General features: G+C 34.5%; 1 protein-coding gene across 1 annotated transcript in view; it reads right to left on the bottom strand.

The window, feature by feature from the left end:
- Positions 1-894: 894 nt before the first annotated feature.
- The window catches only part of LOC108076055 (uncharacterized), a 28,953-nt gene continuing 12,683 nt past the window's right edge, over positions 895-17,164 (bottom strand). Inside the window, 8 exon segments of the mRNA XM_070287827.1 lie at positions 895-8,151; positions 10,124-10,705; positions 10,773-11,045; positions 11,143-11,261; positions 11,519-11,770; positions 11,836-12,063; positions 14,501-14,595; positions 15,153-15,330. Of these exon segments, the coding sequence (XP_070143928.1) occupies positions 5,418-8,151; positions 10,124-10,705; positions 10,773-11,045; positions 11,143-11,261; positions 11,519-11,770; positions 11,836-12,063; positions 14,501-14,595; positions 15,153-15,330 (4,461 nt within the window). The 3' untranslated portion in view covers positions 895-5,417.

Genomic DNA, 17,164 nt, shown 5'->3' with positions numbered 1-17,164 from the left:
ATCATTAACATATATATAAATATTAAAAATAAAATTTCTTTTATAATTAAAAAAATATATATATATCTTTATTTTTTATAATTATTTTTATAAGTAAAAAAAAATTAAAGATATTTAAAAAAAAATTTATAAAAAATTTATTATTATTAAAAAATAAATAAAAAATTAAAAACCCCTTTAAATATTAATATTAATAAAAAAGTAAAATTAATTTTCTTTTTATTAAAAAATAAATAAAAAAAATTAAAAACCCCTGTTAATATTTATTAAATATTTTTAAAGATTTAAACAAAGTATTTATTAAGATTAAGATTGTAAAATAAAAAAATAAAAATAAATAAATAACGTAAATAGAAAAAAATAAAACAGGAAATTAATTTTTTGAAAATAAGGGATAGCTTATTTTAATTTAAAAATTCTATAATGGCTAAACAAATCAATAAAAAAAACAATTAGAAAATTAATTAATTAAAATAAAATAATAATAATAATATTATAATATATAAAATATATAAATCACCCTTTTCTTGTCTTTTTTAAATATAATAATTAATTAATTTTTTCAATTGTTTTTTTATTATTATTATTTTTATTTTTTAAAGCAAATAAAACACACTTTTTTATTATATTTTAATCAATTGTTATGCAATTTATTTATACGCTATGTAAATATAATTTGTTCACAACTGTTATATAATTATTTTTTCCATTTTTTCTGTTTTCTGTTTTCTGTTTTGATTACGTAACATTTAATTTATATAACATTTTGTCGGCTGAAACTTTTTGCTAAAAAATCGCCGCCGCTGTCAAGTTTTTCGAGCGAAGAAAGTCTTCAAAACCAAAAAAAAACGGAAAACGGTAAACGGAAAATGCCCCATAAAACTTACAACTTGCTTTCTTTCGTTTCTTTATTTTTTTAAATAAAAAATTCTTTATATATACTATATATTTGTTAATATCATTTTAATTAGATGGCTTTGCTTCAGTTTTAAAGTAAGAAAAAGTGCGCTGGTTTCCCGGTTTTCTTTTGTTTTTCTTTCAAATGGCTAAAACGTGGAAACACTTACTGTCTTCTTTTGTTTTTATTTTTTATGTATTACATACGTTTTGTGTTTTAATTGTGTTTGATTTAATGTTAGTTATTTTGTTTATTATTTATTTATTATTTAATAATTTTTTTGTTTTGTTTTCTTGCTTTAGAATTTAAATGCTATAAGTAAATACCTGCCTGCTCATCCTGTCTTCTGCAATTATTTGGTATTCTTCTTCACTTTCTTTTCACTTAATTTTTTGTTTTTTTATTTTTTAATTTATTTTTTTAATTTTTTTTCGTGGCTTTGTTTAAAATCTATTTTGGCCTTATCGCTTAGACTCAACTACTGGCTACACTACAGGCTACAAAAACGTTTTCAAACATTTCTTTCGCTTTTCAAAATTTCGAAAAAAAAAATATTTAAAATTAACACACTCACACCTCACCAACACACACACACACACACAGGCATACTCATATATAGTGTTTAGATTTAATGCAGATCGTATATGTATATATACAGGACAGGAGCAGTTATCCTTTGATTTCTTAGAGTGTATGCTAATAACGCGCCCTCGAGTGTTATGTTAACTTTTGCTAATAGAGAGAGAGGGGGAGAGAGGGAGTTCCTCTTTGAGCGAAGTTACTGTGCAAGCTACAGTGGAAACAATTGGCTGGTGGTGGGCTCTTTTTTTACTTTCTTTCTTTTTTTTTTAGATTTTTGATTTGATTTTTTTATTTCATTTTTTTGGTTTTTGGAATGTGTTTCAGAGCGTCAAAGATACATTGTTAGATGCAGTTAGAGATAGAGAGATAGAGAGCGAAAGATACTCGGGTCGTTGTGTGTGTGTTGTGTGTGTGTGTGTGTGTGTGTGGGTGTCCTGTTTGTTGTGTGCGACTCAAAAATGTTTATTTGTTTATTCCTCATTTTATTTGCATCTGCACAGCAGAGAGAATAATTTACATATCTTTAAGTGTTGCCTTTTTGTATTTTTAACCCTTGTTTTTTGCATTTCAATTCGCTAAGTTTGTCCACAGTTGCGTTCAAAATAATAGTGTTGCCTTGTAATTAATTCTTGAAATTTGATTAGAAGCTGTACAAGGGCAAAAAAAAAGTAATTTAAACCCATTTTAATCTAGATTAAAAAAAGAGTTCTTTGGAAAACAATCAAAGTTTTAGTTGAAAATGTCGATAATAAATCGATAAAAAATATATTAAAAAAAAAAATTGTAAAGAAACGAATTTTAAGAATCTTAATTAAAATTTTTTTAAAAGTATTTCATAAAAAAAAATTATATAAGCCCATTTGACTCTAAATAAAAAAGAATTCTCTGGCAATAATTGGAAAACAATCAAAGTTATTGTTGAAAAAATCGATTTAAAATCAATGCAAAATATCTTTACAAGAGATTTTAAGAGAATCGAATTTTAAGAATTATAATTTTTTAATTTTTAAAAATATTTCAACAAAATTATAAGTTTTTTAAGCAAACATCAATTTTAAATATCGATAAAAATGTATATATTTTGTTTATCGTTGTTAAAATCAAAATAATTATGTTTAAATCGATAAGCAAAGATATTTTTCCAATAAAACCAATTCTCTTTTTTTTTTGCAATTGATTAAAAAAATAAATAAAATTCAGTTTAATTTACATTTTATTTTATTATAATTTTTTTGTTTTTCTTTTTTTTATCGAAATTCTAATGGCACTACAATTATTTTGCCCACAATTGCTCGCATGTTGTGAGTGTTTTTTTCTTGTGTATAATTATGTTAGTTTCTATCAAATGTTTTTTGTTGTGTGTTTTGTGGGTTTGCGTTTTTTTTAATATTATTTTGTGTGTGTGTTTTGATGGCCTGTCTGTATGTGTGTGGTAATTGTTTTTTCTTCGTTTTTTCGGGTAATTGCAATTCGTTAAATATATATTTATATTTATATATATTCGCTTGTATATATAGTTGTATATAAAAGAGCATTCTTTTGTTTAATTTAATGTCTTCGTTTTTTTTCTTCTTTTCTCATTTTCATTTTATGTTTTCTTGTTTTCTCCCTTTAAATGCAGTTATTGACCTGAACATTGTTTGTTGTTGTTGTTGTTGTCGATTAATTAATTAATTAATATTCCTTAATGCTTGCTCTATAATAAGTATGTATTTTATGTATTTAATGTTTTAATGTTTATGTATATATGTTTGCTTGCTTTATTTTTATTTTCGTTAGCTGAATTTTCTTGGGTTTTTGTTTTTTTTTTAATAGTTGAACAACTTTTGTATGGCTTTCTTTTTTCGTTTTCCTTTCTTTTTGCTATTTTCTATTTAATTTTCCTTTTTTTTTCGTTATATGTATTGCTTGAGTTAAGAACTTGTTCACTTTCTTGTCTTTCTCTTTTTGTTAAAATGTAAAACTTTTTTCCATTTATTTTTTTTGTTTTTTATTTTGTGAAATGTTTTCTGTTTGACTTTTTCTCTTTTTTTTCTCCTTTCTTCAACATCGTTTGTATTTTGGTGTTTTTTTCTTTCTTTTTGTTTATGTTTCTTTGTTTTTGTTTTGTTGTGCTTTTTGTTTGTTTTGTTGTTTTTGCTGTTGTTTAGTTTCTTAGTTTGTTTGTTGTTGTTTGTTGTTTTTTTTTTAGATTTCTGACGTCACAAAAATTTTACGTACGTGTCGCTGTGGTTGTTGTTGTTGTTGTTGGTTCTCGCAACGGATTCTCAAAACAATACAAATATTAATTTATTTTTCGCTTATGCAGAAATTCCAAAACAAATATAAAAAAAAAGAGTGGACAATAAATAAAATTTTAAAAAACACACACACGCTTCTTATGAACAATTTATAAAAAAAAAAAAAATTTGTTGGAATAGCGGAAGTAGGATCCATAGAAAAAACCCTGTAAAAATATTGCAATTAATTTTATTTAAAAAATATATATTTATACTAATTAAAAACAATAAAATTCAAGGGCTTTACCAAGATCTTTTTTCTTTAATTTCTTTAAAATTTAAAGTTAATTTTTCTTGAATTTTTCCTGAATTTTTCCTCCGCTTTTCCCCATATATTTGGATGATATTTTTCTGGGACTTGGTGGGGTTCAGTGGCTAAGGGGGGAGGGGGGGTCTCGCTTACAATCTGTCGTAAATAAATAGGCTTTTGGCGCTTACAAACTAAATCTCACTTAAACTTAGGCTTTAAAAATATACACGTTTGAATATATTTAGTGGTCACAAAGAAATTATTCGTTAGGTTTACTAAATACTAATATATATATATAACAATAGGCAACAACACAGAGCAGAGAACTGATGTAGGTTTTGATGTATGATGTGTGTGTATATATAATTGCTGTGCACACCAACAGGGGCAGTGGTCAAAATAATGTTTTGATATTTGAAAATATCTAAAAAAAATGTTTTAAATATTAATATTAATTTAAAATATGTAAAAAGAATTGTATAATTTTTATATTAAAAATATTGCAATTTTAAAGATTTTTCTAAATTTTTTGTTGAAGGAAATAAAATTTCGAAACTATAAAATTGAGAATTCTAATGCACAGTTTTTGTTAAAGAATTTGTAAATATAATAATATTGTTTTAAAATATGTAAACAAATTTCGTATAATTTTTATATTAAAAATATTGCAATTTTAAAGATTTTTCTAAATTTTTGTTTAAGGAAATTAAACAAATTTTAAATTAATTAAAAAGTTGTAAATTCTAAAACATTTTATAAATTTTGTAAAATATTTCTAGTATAAATTTTGAAATTTTCAAGATTTTTCTAAATTTTTTCTTGTTAAAATTCAAGAAAATTTCAATTATTTGAGAAAGTAAACCAACTGTAAAGTTGAGAATTTCAAGGCTCTGTTATCTAACAGCTCAAGTACTGTTATTTTAACCACTGCCCCTCTGGCATTAACAGCTTTCTCTTCATTTTTTCTAAGCATTTTTTAGCAGCATTTTAGCAGTTTGAATCAATCAGGGAGAGGTCGACTTGTGTGTGTTTTTTTTACAATATTTTTTGTATATAATTTATATATATACGCATGTGTGTTTCGTTTCCTTGTTTTGTGTGCGTGTTCGTTTGCAGTTGTGTGACAGAGACAGGGTGAAGATAGAGAGAGAGAGAGAGAGACATAGAGTACACGCGACTTAAGCTAAACATATAAAAAACAGGCAGGGGCCTCCTCGTTGGTTTCAGTTTCGATTGTGGTTATCCTTTCATCCTACTCCACCTTCTCTATATATATCCGCTATAGAATCCGCCACGTTCGCTTCCCATTTTCCCCTCAACGCGTCCGCCGCCTGGAGCTGCCATTCCTGCTGTTGCTGCTGCTGCTATCCTGGCGCGGATTGGACAATTCTTATGACGTCTCTAAAAATCATACCTTGAAGGTCTTCTCGCGGCGATCCCGCTGTTGTTGCTGTTGCTGCTGCTGCTGTTGCTCTCGCGTATGATGCTCTCGCTGTTGGCTGCTGCTGCTCCTGTTGTGACCTGTTCCATTCGCTGGCTGCAACATGGAGCTCATGGAGCCGGCACTGCACAAAGCCGTAGAGTTGATATCCTCGCAGGCATAGCTGGCTATGCGATGATCACTACGGGAACGCTCGCGATCATGACTGCGATGATGATCACCTCCTCCTCCATTTCCACCATTTCTTTTGCTAGGCGCCGCCTGCTGCTGGGATCGGCGATTGCCCAAACGCTTTAGCTCATAGTCACGGGCATCGGCCACATCAAAGGTGGCCGCTCTTTGCTGACTCTGTGCCTTGCCATGCTTGGAGCTGGCAGTAGCTGCTGCTGCTGCTGCAGATCCTGTGCCTCCTTGCAGCTCAAAGGCCTGGGGATAGTACTCATCATATTCATGCTCTTCGCACAGATTGGCATTGCAGGTGGCCTGCTGCTGCTGCTGCTGTTGCTGCTGCTGCTGCTCCCTCTCTCTTTGCTCTCTTTCCCTCTCCCTTTGACGATGCTTCTTGGGCGGCAGGGGTATGGGCGCCTGTCCCGAAGTCTGTGTCTGATTTTGTTGTGTTTGTGTTGTCTGTGTGGCCGCCGCCGCTGCATGCAGCGTTGTGGATGAGGCGCCGCGACGCACCACATCCACACCGCCGCCGCAGCAGGCGCATTCCTACAATTCCGTCACAGAATAAAGATCGCTATGGTTGCTTGTAACAGCTGTAACAGCACCACGTTCGCTGCTACGCTTTAGGGATCTATAGAAAAGAGCCTGCTGTTGCTGCTGTTGCTGCTGCTGCTGCTGCTGCTGTTCTATTAGCAACTGTTGCTGCTGCTTGGCGGAGAAATTGTTGTTGTGCTGCCTTTGATAAAAGGCCTGCTGTTGTGCTGCCGCTTGCTGTTGCTGCTGCTGCTGCTGTTGCTGATGATAGCTGCTGTCATAGGAGTGCTGCTTCTTCATGCTGCTGGTTATCAGCTGGCTGGGATACTGCTGCTGCTGCTGCTCGATATAGCTGCGGGCATTGTCCAGGGTCTCTGCTCTTCTTGGTCTCTCTCTTTCCCTTTCTTGTTGCTGCTGCTGCTGCTGCTGCTGCCTCAAATTAATCGACTTTGGCGGCAAAGTCTGCATATGATTGGCATTGCTGCTATCTCCCCCACGATTACTATTTTTGTGCCTGTTTTTGGGCGGCAAAGTGGGTGGCTGCTGCTGCTGCTGCTGTTGCTGCTGCGACACTGCTATAGTCTGCAACTTTTGCGTTTGGGGTCGCTGCAGTGAACGATATTGACCCAGACTGGCGGCACACAGCGGCTGTGCCGAGATCTTGGAGTTCTGATTCGTGGGTATTTCGGGCAAAGGTTGATTTACTATAGAGGCGGGATTCAGGGAACGTTGTTGCACGCGTGGAGCTGCTGTGGGCAGGACAGGATCGCTGCTTTCAATGCTATAGACAGCCGAGGGTGGCAATATGTGGGTGGTGGGTGGATGCTCTCGCTCTCTTTCTCTTTCCCTTTCTCTCTCCCTTTCTCTTTCCCTTTCCCTTTCCCTCTCCCTTTCCCTTTCCCTCTCCCTTTCCCTCTCTCTCTCCCTTTCCCTCTGCTGCTGCAGGGCCACTAACTGCTGCTGTTGCTGCTGCTGCAGTGCCAATAATTGCTGCTGCTGCTGCTGCTCCTTGGCATATGAACTGCCCACGCCCGTGGTGCCGGGTATCTCTGTAAATGTATTCACTATCTTTGGTTTTGGTGGCGGCGGTGGCGCTGGCTGGGGTGGAGCAGGTGGCACCATTTGCTGTTGTTGCTGTTGCTGGAGTTGCAGCTGCTGTTGCTGCTGGAGTTGCTGTTGCAGTTGCTGTTGTTGAAGCTGCAACTGTTGTTGTTGCTGCTGCTGCTGCTGTTGCAACTGTTGCTGCTGCTGTTGTATAAGGAACTCCTGGGGTATGCAGTCCGGCTGCTGGCAGTAATCCTTTGAAACAGTGGCTATTGAAGGCGTCTTGGCACTCCTCAAATTCGGTGAATGTATTGCCGCTGGCATTTGTCCAGCACTCACAGCAGCCACACCCTTCAAAGAGCCACCATAACGACCCACATGACGCAGTGTGGCACATTTGTTGACCGTGGAACCACCACCACTACTAGCAGCGGAGATGATATTCAAATTATTATTCTGGCCACGCACCGCCTTGGGGCCAATGCTTATGTATTTGGGATCAAAGCGATTGAAACTGTTGTTGGTCACATCCCGGGGATCACGATCATCCACAAAATCACCACCATCGAGGCCATTGCCTGTGGAGCGACAAATGCCGGCATTGGAAGTCTGGGCCGAGAGCACCGACCGTATGGAGCTACCCGTTGAGCGGGGCAGTGTGGCCGATGCAAAGATGTTCTTTAAAGTGCTTTGATTCTGATTGATAAGACTGCTGTTATGCTGCTGCTGCTGCTGCTGCTGGAGGTGCAACTGCTGCTGCTGCTGCTGCTGTGCTGTGTTGCTGCTACTGCCTGCATGGGAGCTGCAGGCAAGCGAATCTCAGTAAAAGTCGTTCGACTCAAGCGTCTTACACTGCTTGCTGAGCGTCGCATATTTTCCATTGTTGGGTCCCGGCAAATAGGAAGCCGATTGCTGGTGATGGGAGGGCAGTCTGCCCAGGGTATGGTGACCGGATCTGCAAGAAAACAGCAAAAAGTAGTTTAGTTTAGGGATAAATAAAGTAGGGTGAAGTGTGGGGTTAGCGCCTGTCTCTAAAGGGCGAGCTAAACTACATACTTTTGGCTTGGGAAACTGCCTGGATCTGTGGGGGTTTTTTTTTTTAAGTTTATGGAGCTAAACTAAGCCCAAGTAGAATGGAAATTTTAATATTTATTTATTTCATTTAATTAATTATATATTTATTTATTATTATTTATTTATTACATTTTTTTTTTATTTTTTAAAATTTTTTTTTATTAATTTATTTATTTATTAAATGGTTTTTGTTATTTTATTTAGTATTATTTTATTAATTTATTTAATTTTTGTTATTATTATATTATTTTCTTAATTTATTTAATTTTTTTTAATTATTTTATTTATTTATTTAATTTTTTTATTATTTTATTAATTTATTTAATTTGTTGTATTTTATTTATTTAAAAAAATAAAAAATACTTTAAAAAAATGTATTTAAAATAAAATGAATTTATGATTAAAAAAATCATAACTTAAAATATAAATTATTTTTAGTAAAACAAAAAATTAAATAATAAAAAAAATTATTTTTGATAAAAAAAAATTAATAATACATTTAAAATTTAAAATATTTTTTTTTAACAAAAAATAAATAAAATCAAAAATAATAATTAAATTTTTTACGAACATTATAGAAAAATATAAGAAAAATGTGATTGAATTGAATTTATATATTATTATTTTAATAATAATATATTTTAATCAATAATATTATATTAATAGTCTTATTTTTTTATTAATAATATTATATTAATAATATTATATTTATATATATTATTTATATTATATTTTTATTAATAATATTTTATTATTTCAAAAAGAATTTAAAATATATCATCATTTAATCAATTTTTTCTATATTTCCTAACCTAAACTTTAAGAAAACACCACTTGATATCCCTAAACTCAATTTCTATCTATCATTTTCTAGTAAATTTTAGTTTAAATATTAGTTAACTTAATAATTAAGTTATTATCTCTTCGTCTTTATCATCTGCATGGAGGGTGGGGGTATTAGTAAGGTGCATAAAGTATGTTTTAAGTTTTAGTTCAAGTTTTTGGTGGGGGTCTGGGTCTGGGTCAGGGTCGAGGCTGTCGTTGTGTGTAATTGTAAGTGTGTGCTGTCATGTGTGTGTCTTCTCATGCAGGTGGAAGGAGCAACGACAAACGACAAATATATATATATAAATATATATGCGTAATCAAAAGAAAAGTTTAACTAAAACCAGAACAACAACGTTGAACAAAGAAGCCTCAATCATAAAAAAATATAGAGACAAGGAGCCCGCTACTTAAGTTTTGTGTTTTAATACAGTTAGGAGAAAGAGAATTTCAGAAGAATATGAATTTCTTAAGTTTAAAAACAAACTCGAAATATATATTAATATATATAAAAAAAACACCTTTCTTTCTTTCTATATTATTTAAAGTAAATAATAAGAGTCTATAACTATTTTTGTGTTAATGCAAATATTTTATTTAATGTAAAAAAATATATATTTTGTTAACAATTCTCAATTCACCAATTCACCAATACATGTAAGAAGTCAAAAATCCACAATTTAAGTTCCCTTTTTTCATTGTTTGCCAATTCGAGTCATTTATTTTTAAGCCTAACAACTTATTAGTTCAATAATTCTCCAATACACCAATATACTCCAATGGGTAAACAGAAAACTAAAAGCTAATCTAAGTCTTGTTTTTGTCACTAGAACTAAAAGCTGATCATAAACATTGTCAAGACGTAAAACCCCAAAAAAAGACTATAAAATCATAGAAAGTATACCCAAAACTCAACAGCAGCGGACTCGCAGGTGTAGCAGGATTATAGGGAGGTAAGGGCAGGGTAAAGGTAAAGGTAAAGGTAAACGGGGGAAATATACAAATCAAATTGAAATCAAAGTTCATGCCTTGTGCCATGCACCAAATCGTAGCCGGGCGGCGGCGATGGCGATCGCTGGCCACCACCCACCGCCGCACCTGCCGCGTAGTTAGTTCTATATTGCTGTGTGTTGTTGCTGTTGTAGTGGTTGTTGCTGTGATTGTTGTAGTGGTGGTTGTTGCTGTACAGGTGTTGTTGTTGTGGTGGTGGTGGCAGGTGACTGTTGTAACCGATGCCGTGCAGTTGTTGATTGAGGTGGTTGTAAGTAGCTGTGGATGAGGTGGTGGTGGTGTTGTGGCTTGATTGAGATGAAGGTGATGCCACCAACCCTTGTCTCAGCCCGGCGGTTCCATTGCGATAAGCTCCAATGCCATTATGATGTCCATTGGCGCCTCCGCCGCCGACTCCTCCACTTCCAGAACCCGGCAATGTGCCTGATCCTCCTCCGCCTCCGCTGCCTCCAACACCGCCCGCTGCCTGTTGATGATGCAAAAGCGTACGATTGATTGTACCCGTGCTCATGGGTGCCGTGGGCGAAATGCTGGCACTTGGTGCATTCGAGGCGGGGAAAAGCGGTGCCGTCTCGGATTTATCTGCATCCAGTGGGGGTCTAGAATGAAACCCAAGAAAGAAAACAAGGTTTTAATCAAGTTAAACATGAAAATGAATATCCTTACCTCTTGCTCAGGTAAATCCAGGCATGTGAATCGGCATACACCAGAATTGTGAGCAGGAAGGATGTCAGCAAACCCGCCACCATCATCAGGCTGAGACCCAGCAGACCGCCACCACAAAGGCCACGCAATGCCTCCTCGTAATGCCTATCAATGGCCCGGCCATCCAGTGTGGCCGATAATGTCGTCAGATTGCGTAGCGTCTGCTGCAAATCATTATCCATGGCGTTCAAAGTCCGCTGAATGTCGATGTGCGGATAAGTTTCCTGGCTCAAACTGCAAAGCAAAGAAGTACATATAGAAATCAAATGATAAATGGGTTAGTTTTCTCTAGAATTTAATGCATAATCTTGGTATTTTTCATCACACTTACCGGGTCATTTGCTCTACACTTTCCCTAGCCCGATCCACCAGATCCCGGGACTCGTTTAGGCGTAAAATAAAACGATTGCGCGGCGTGCCGCAGTTGAGGAAATCCACATAGGGACTTCGCTGTGAATTATACAAATTTTATTATAGTAAAAACTTGAGGAGGAGGAGGAGGAGGAGGAGGAGCAGGAGGAGGAAGAGATGCAGGACGAGGAGGAAGAGGAGGAGGAGGTGGAGCAGGAGGAGGAGGGGGAGCAGGAGGAGCAGGAGAAGGAGCAGGATGGGGAGGAGCGGAGGAGCAGGAGGGGGAGGAGCGGAGGAGGAGCAGGAGGAGGAGCGGAGGAGCAGGAGAAGGACTCGGAGAAGCATTAACCACTCACCATGCCCACTTGACGGCACATGTAGTCATGCGGTCGCATACAAAAATCACCGGCAGCCACGCTGGATGCCAAATAAATGCCAGTCAGCAGCCAGCAAATGATGATGCAAAACAGACCCGAAACGCTAAAGAAGATCAAAGTGCAGCGCGATCTTCTGGCCACGCCAATCACCAGGACAGTGCACAGCAGCAAGAGCATGGTAAGAAAGGCCAAGGTGGCGGGCCAACGAATGGATTCATAGAATTCACCAAGCTTAAAACGAAGATATTATAGTATCGGTACTTAGAGAATCTCTAGAATCTCTCTCTCTCTCTCACCTGAAGCAATCCCATCAGCGAGGTGTCATTCTCAGTGCCCTTGGCCTTCATAAAATAGTGAACCATGCTATCCAGGGAGGCCACCGCCCGTGAGGTGTTCTCCGTGACCAGGCGCGATGTCTCAATGAGTAGCATAACCACCGTCTGGTTATATTGTGGCTTCTCCACCTGCTGGTCCACATGGTGACCGTTCATCCGTGTCTCCAAATCATGCTTAATGCTCTCCGTCTGGAAAATATATATATAAACAGGCAGAAAAATTATTATTATTTATTATTTGGTTTAAAAAATCCTTTTTTTTTCAACAATATTCTATAATTTTTTAAAACAATATTCCATTACTTTTTTCAACAATATTCGAATTCACCAATAAATAAAATGCAAAAAAGTTATTATTTAGTGGAAAAAAATATTTTTTTCAACAATTCAACAATTCACCACTACACCAAATAGGTACAAAATCTGCAAGTAAGCTAAACTAAATTATTTTTTGTTATTTAGACTTATGTTTTGAAAATTCCAGTAATTCACCAATACACCAATATGAAGTATATGAAGTATATTGGTGTATTGGTGTAATTGTTGAATAATTAATAAGTAAGCAGACAAATATTCAATTATCAAAGGCTAGTTTTTGTTACTAAAAATAAAAGCTAATCATAAACATTGTTAAAACATTGTAGAATCACCTAGTTAAAAGGTTAGTCTAGTAACTTGGTGGATGGGGTTAAAGCAAGTATCTAAAATTACAACATTTAACTTTTATTTGTTTACACCAAAAACATTAATTTTTCCCTGTGCAACTGTAGTAGAGTGCAGACCCCCCCAAAAAGGTGAAAGCAGTTCAAAAGTTAATGACCAAAAATGGGCTTGGAGTGTGGGTGGTAGCCACCCACCACGTTACAGTCTGGAACAAAGGCAAAAGGTAAAAGGAAAAGGAAAAATAGTTTCTATCGTAATACTTTTGCTTCCGCACTTGGTCTGGGGTTGGGTCAGGCTTCGTTTCTTGGTTTTTTTTTTTGGTTGGGTGGGGGGGGTTGCTTCACGGGTTCAAGGGATGCCACGCACAACGTCTGCCACGCCCCCTTCGTTTCGTTTCGTTTCGTTCGAAGGAAGAAGAAGCCCCTCCTTTGTGAGCGGGGGATAATTAATAGCGTTTTACTCAAGAGTCGAGAGCAATGCCAGCCATCTGTTTGGCCCTCGTCCTGGCCGTCGTCGTCGTCGTCGTCTACCTTTGATGCTGCCTCCCTTAACCTTTTGCCTTATCGGCTCTTTGCTCCTGTCTTTGCCTTTCTTTCTCTCTCTCTTCCTGTGTCCCTGTGTCTCCGTGTCTCCTCTGTGTCTCCTCTGTGTGTGCTGACAAAGTTTATGAATAGCAAAAGCTTTGGCCAGGAGTCTCCTTCATCCTTGTACCCCATCCTCCCACGTGAACTGCCGCCACGTAACTGTCAACACAGCAGCAGCAGCCAGCTTTTAGGTTGATTATAATGAACAGAAGGAGCGAAACGAGCGAAACGGTGGACCTGGGACATGGAGCGGCCAAATGGTTTGAATGGGGAATATTGCACAAGTTTATGAAAGCCAAGAACTAGAGGCAAAACCAGCGAGTAACTAAGCGGTAACTAAGCTCAGTTAAAGATTCCACTTCAGACTTCCCACAGAAATGGCTATAGGTATGTATGTATATGTTCATAACATCAGTATATTTCATAATTTATTTAGAGACACACACAAATAGATTTCCTAAAACGGATGGAGACTGATCAAAAATTTGCAAATCAAATTAGCAATTTTGGCAAATCAATTATTATATATGTATATATTTTAAAGCCAAATATCAAACCAACTATATGGCATTGAAACTGTTAAATAAAATGAACAAAACTTGAGCCTTTGATTAGGCAAAACTAACTAACAAGAAGGAAGAATGGAAATATAAAAGCTAAATAACTTTAAGAAGGGGTTTATATTTCAGTTTAAGCTAGAGTTTAAGGCCTTATTTGAGTTGGAAAAATAATATTTAAAAAAGTATACATTTTTATAAAGAAATAAGGATCAATTTTAATTTTAAAATTCAAATATTTTCACTCTTCTTGAGGGAATTTACGATTTTATTTCGTGAAGCAGACATTTCCGACGTTATAAATCATATATATTCTTGATCAGCATCAACAGGCGAATCGTTCTATAATAAAATAATTTCTAAAATAATTTTTAATTTTTTTTTTCAAATTTTACAAGGGTAAATTAAATTAAAAATTATCAAAAAAACATTAAGTAAAAATTGAGATTTTTAAAAAATTTAAAATTTAGTATGCAGATTTGTTAACCTAAGAAAAACTAAATCCACTGCTTTTCGAATAAAAATTAATGCTTTTTTAAAAGAGTTATGATTTTTTTATTTAAATTTGTCCCACAAAAATAGTAACCTTCTTTTTTTATTTAAAAAATTATCAAAAATTTAATAAAAATTAAAAAAAAAAAACCCCCCTGCAAGCTTTATTTTTATAATATTCTCTTAAATCCCTCAATAATTATTTATTATATTTAATATTACTATAATATTAGCCTTAAAATAAATATAATAAATAGTTTCGTTGTATATAACTAATTTTTAAAATTGATTTCCCATTTCCCTTAATAATCTCCCAATCTAATAACTCACCTGTCGTTTCAGGGTAAGCACCAGAACCTCAACATTCTTTCCAGATCCAAAGGCCTGCAACAGGCCATTGTGAAAGTCATCGTTGCCATACAACCCTGCAAATATATAGAGCAAGATCAGGGCATTTAGTAAGATGAACATCGGGCGGAGATCAAAAGAGTTGTGTATGAGAGATCATAAGGGGCGGGGGTTGGAGATCATTTGCGGCAGGTCAGTGATGTAATGCGACACACATTTCGTTATTTTTCGTTATTTTCTGATTCAATTAAGCCCTCTCTGTACGCGGCTAATTAAATTATTATTTCATCGTTGCCGTCGCTTCCACTTTCAATTCCATGTCGAGATGACGCACACCAAACCTCCAAACTTTTGGCTCCACTTCTTGGCTGGTGGTGAGTTTACATACGTGACCAGCCGATAAGTCGCAGTGGCAGTCTGGCTAATTGCCAATTGCCGTCGACCAGCAAACCGCCAACACGCGATGCACAACTTTATCCACGAAAAAAAAGGGACTTGTACGTGCTTTGGCACAGCCACTGCACTTCCACTTCTTCGATCCATTGCAGTTCAACGCCCTAATCCTATGCCGCCACCTTTTGCTAGTTGGAGAATTCTGGGTAACAGGAGGAAGGAGGGACACCACCACACTCACCTAATCCAATGGCCGCACAGGTCATCAGGGTGATGATGACCAGCGAACAGCTCTGGCAACGCTGGGCACTGGGCTTCCTCTGGCGGCGATCACAGCAGCGGGTCAGCAAATAGAGGAGCAGGCCCAGCAGGGAGACGATGAGCAGGCCGGCGGGAATGGAGGCCAGGATGCCAAGGCTCTGTAAGAGAAGCAAGATTGAAGGATTTTTAAAAGAGTTTAAATATTACCAAAAATTAAAGGATACATTTTATTTATTTTTATTTTAATTTTTAAATATTTTAATTTAATTTTTTCAATATTTTTATTTATATATTTTAATTTTTCAATATTTTTATTTATATATTTTAATTTTTCAATATTTTTATTTATATATTTTAATTAAAAAAAAAATTTTTTTTTTTAGTTTTTAAATATTTTTATTTTTATATTTTAATTTTTAAATATATTTATATTTTAAATTATAAAATATTTTTAGCTAATTTTAAAATATTTTTATTTAAATTTTTGAATATATATTATTTTAAATATTTTTATTTTTATTTTTATATTTTAATTTTTTAATATTTTCATTTTAAATCTTTTAATATTTTAAGTTATTTTAAAATATTTTTATTTCAATTTTTAAATATTTTTATATATTTCTATTTTATTTTAATTATTTAAATATTTTTAGTTAATTTTAAAACATTTTTATTTTTATATTTTAATTTTAGATATTTTTATTTTTATATTTAAATTTTTATATTTATATTTTAATTTTTTAATATTTTTATATTTTAATCTTTTAATATTTTTATATTTATATTTTAATTTTTTAATATTTTTAGTTAATTTTAAAACAATTTTATTATAATTCTTAAATATTTTAATTTTTAAATATTTGATTGTCAAAGAAAATCCCTAGAACTTATTTAAGAAACCCTCAGAAATATTATTTTTATATTAAAACTATTATTATTATTTAATTAATCCAAGAAATATAAACAATTCCTTAAAATAAAATATACAAACACCTTCCTAGTAAATATCAATCAAAATTCAGCTAGTAAATACTACAATCATTGCACTCAGTAATTGTTTTATTTAAATTTTCAATAAACCAATAAATTTAATTGAAATTGACATTGAGAAAGAGAGAGACCGAAGCTATTTTTAATTAAATTACTTGCAATATAGTTAACAAACAATCAAAAAATAAGGAAACCAATAACCAAATTGCAGGAAATCCTTGTACAATTACCCTGTTTCCCCTTTATTATTATGTGAAAAATGTTAATCAAAAACTAAAAATATTTCTATAAAATCAGTTACACTGGGATATATGTACTCCTTCATGGCATCAAAGCTCTCTCCTTGTCCTGGGACATTCGACAAAACTTTTAATTGAATAAGTTGCAACTCGATGCGCCTTTGTTGGTGTGGCACTGCCACTGCCACTGGCATTGCAATTTGTTGTTAGTTGGCTTCCCAGTTGAGTGTCCTTTGCAAAGTTAATTTCTTTTTTGTCCAGCGTACAAAATTGAATTGAATTGGCCAGAGGAGTAGAGTAGGAGTAGCACAGGACACCAAAAAAAATAACTTGGCTTGACGGTAATTTCATTGCCTGTCATTAAAAAAAAAAGCAGCCAGCAAGTGTGGAGTGTCGAATTACCAGGCCAGGATATTGGATACCATTGGATGCCAGGGATAGTACGATGGCCATTGGAACACCACACACACAAACACACACACACACACTTAATTCTAATGAATGGCAAATGAGTCAGAAGCAGCAGCTACGACGACGAGCCACTTGAGACGTCCATTCCAGTCGAGTTGAGACAAGTCGATTCGAGTTGAGACAAGTCGAGTCGAGTTCCCAGTTTCGGTTTCTGATTTTGATTCGGTTTTTGGGATTTCAGGGGGGGCTAAAAATGTGGATACTTCAGTGTGGTTTTCAAGTGGAGCAAAAGCGATAAAGATTAAAGAGAGAGAAGAGCTAAACCGAATTAAAATCAAAGAGAAGAGAGAGA

Source organism: Drosophila kikkawai, chromosome X (assembly GCF_030179895.1).
Source record: "Drosophila kikkawai strain 14028-0561.14 chromosome X, DkikHiC1v2, whole genome shotgun sequence".
Classification (NCBI taxonomy): domain Eukaryota; kingdom Metazoa; phylum Arthropoda; class Insecta; order Diptera; family Drosophilidae; genus Drosophila; species Drosophila kikkawai.
Note: the sequence above shows the minus strand (reverse complement) of the source record. Positions and strands in the feature narration are given on the sequence as shown.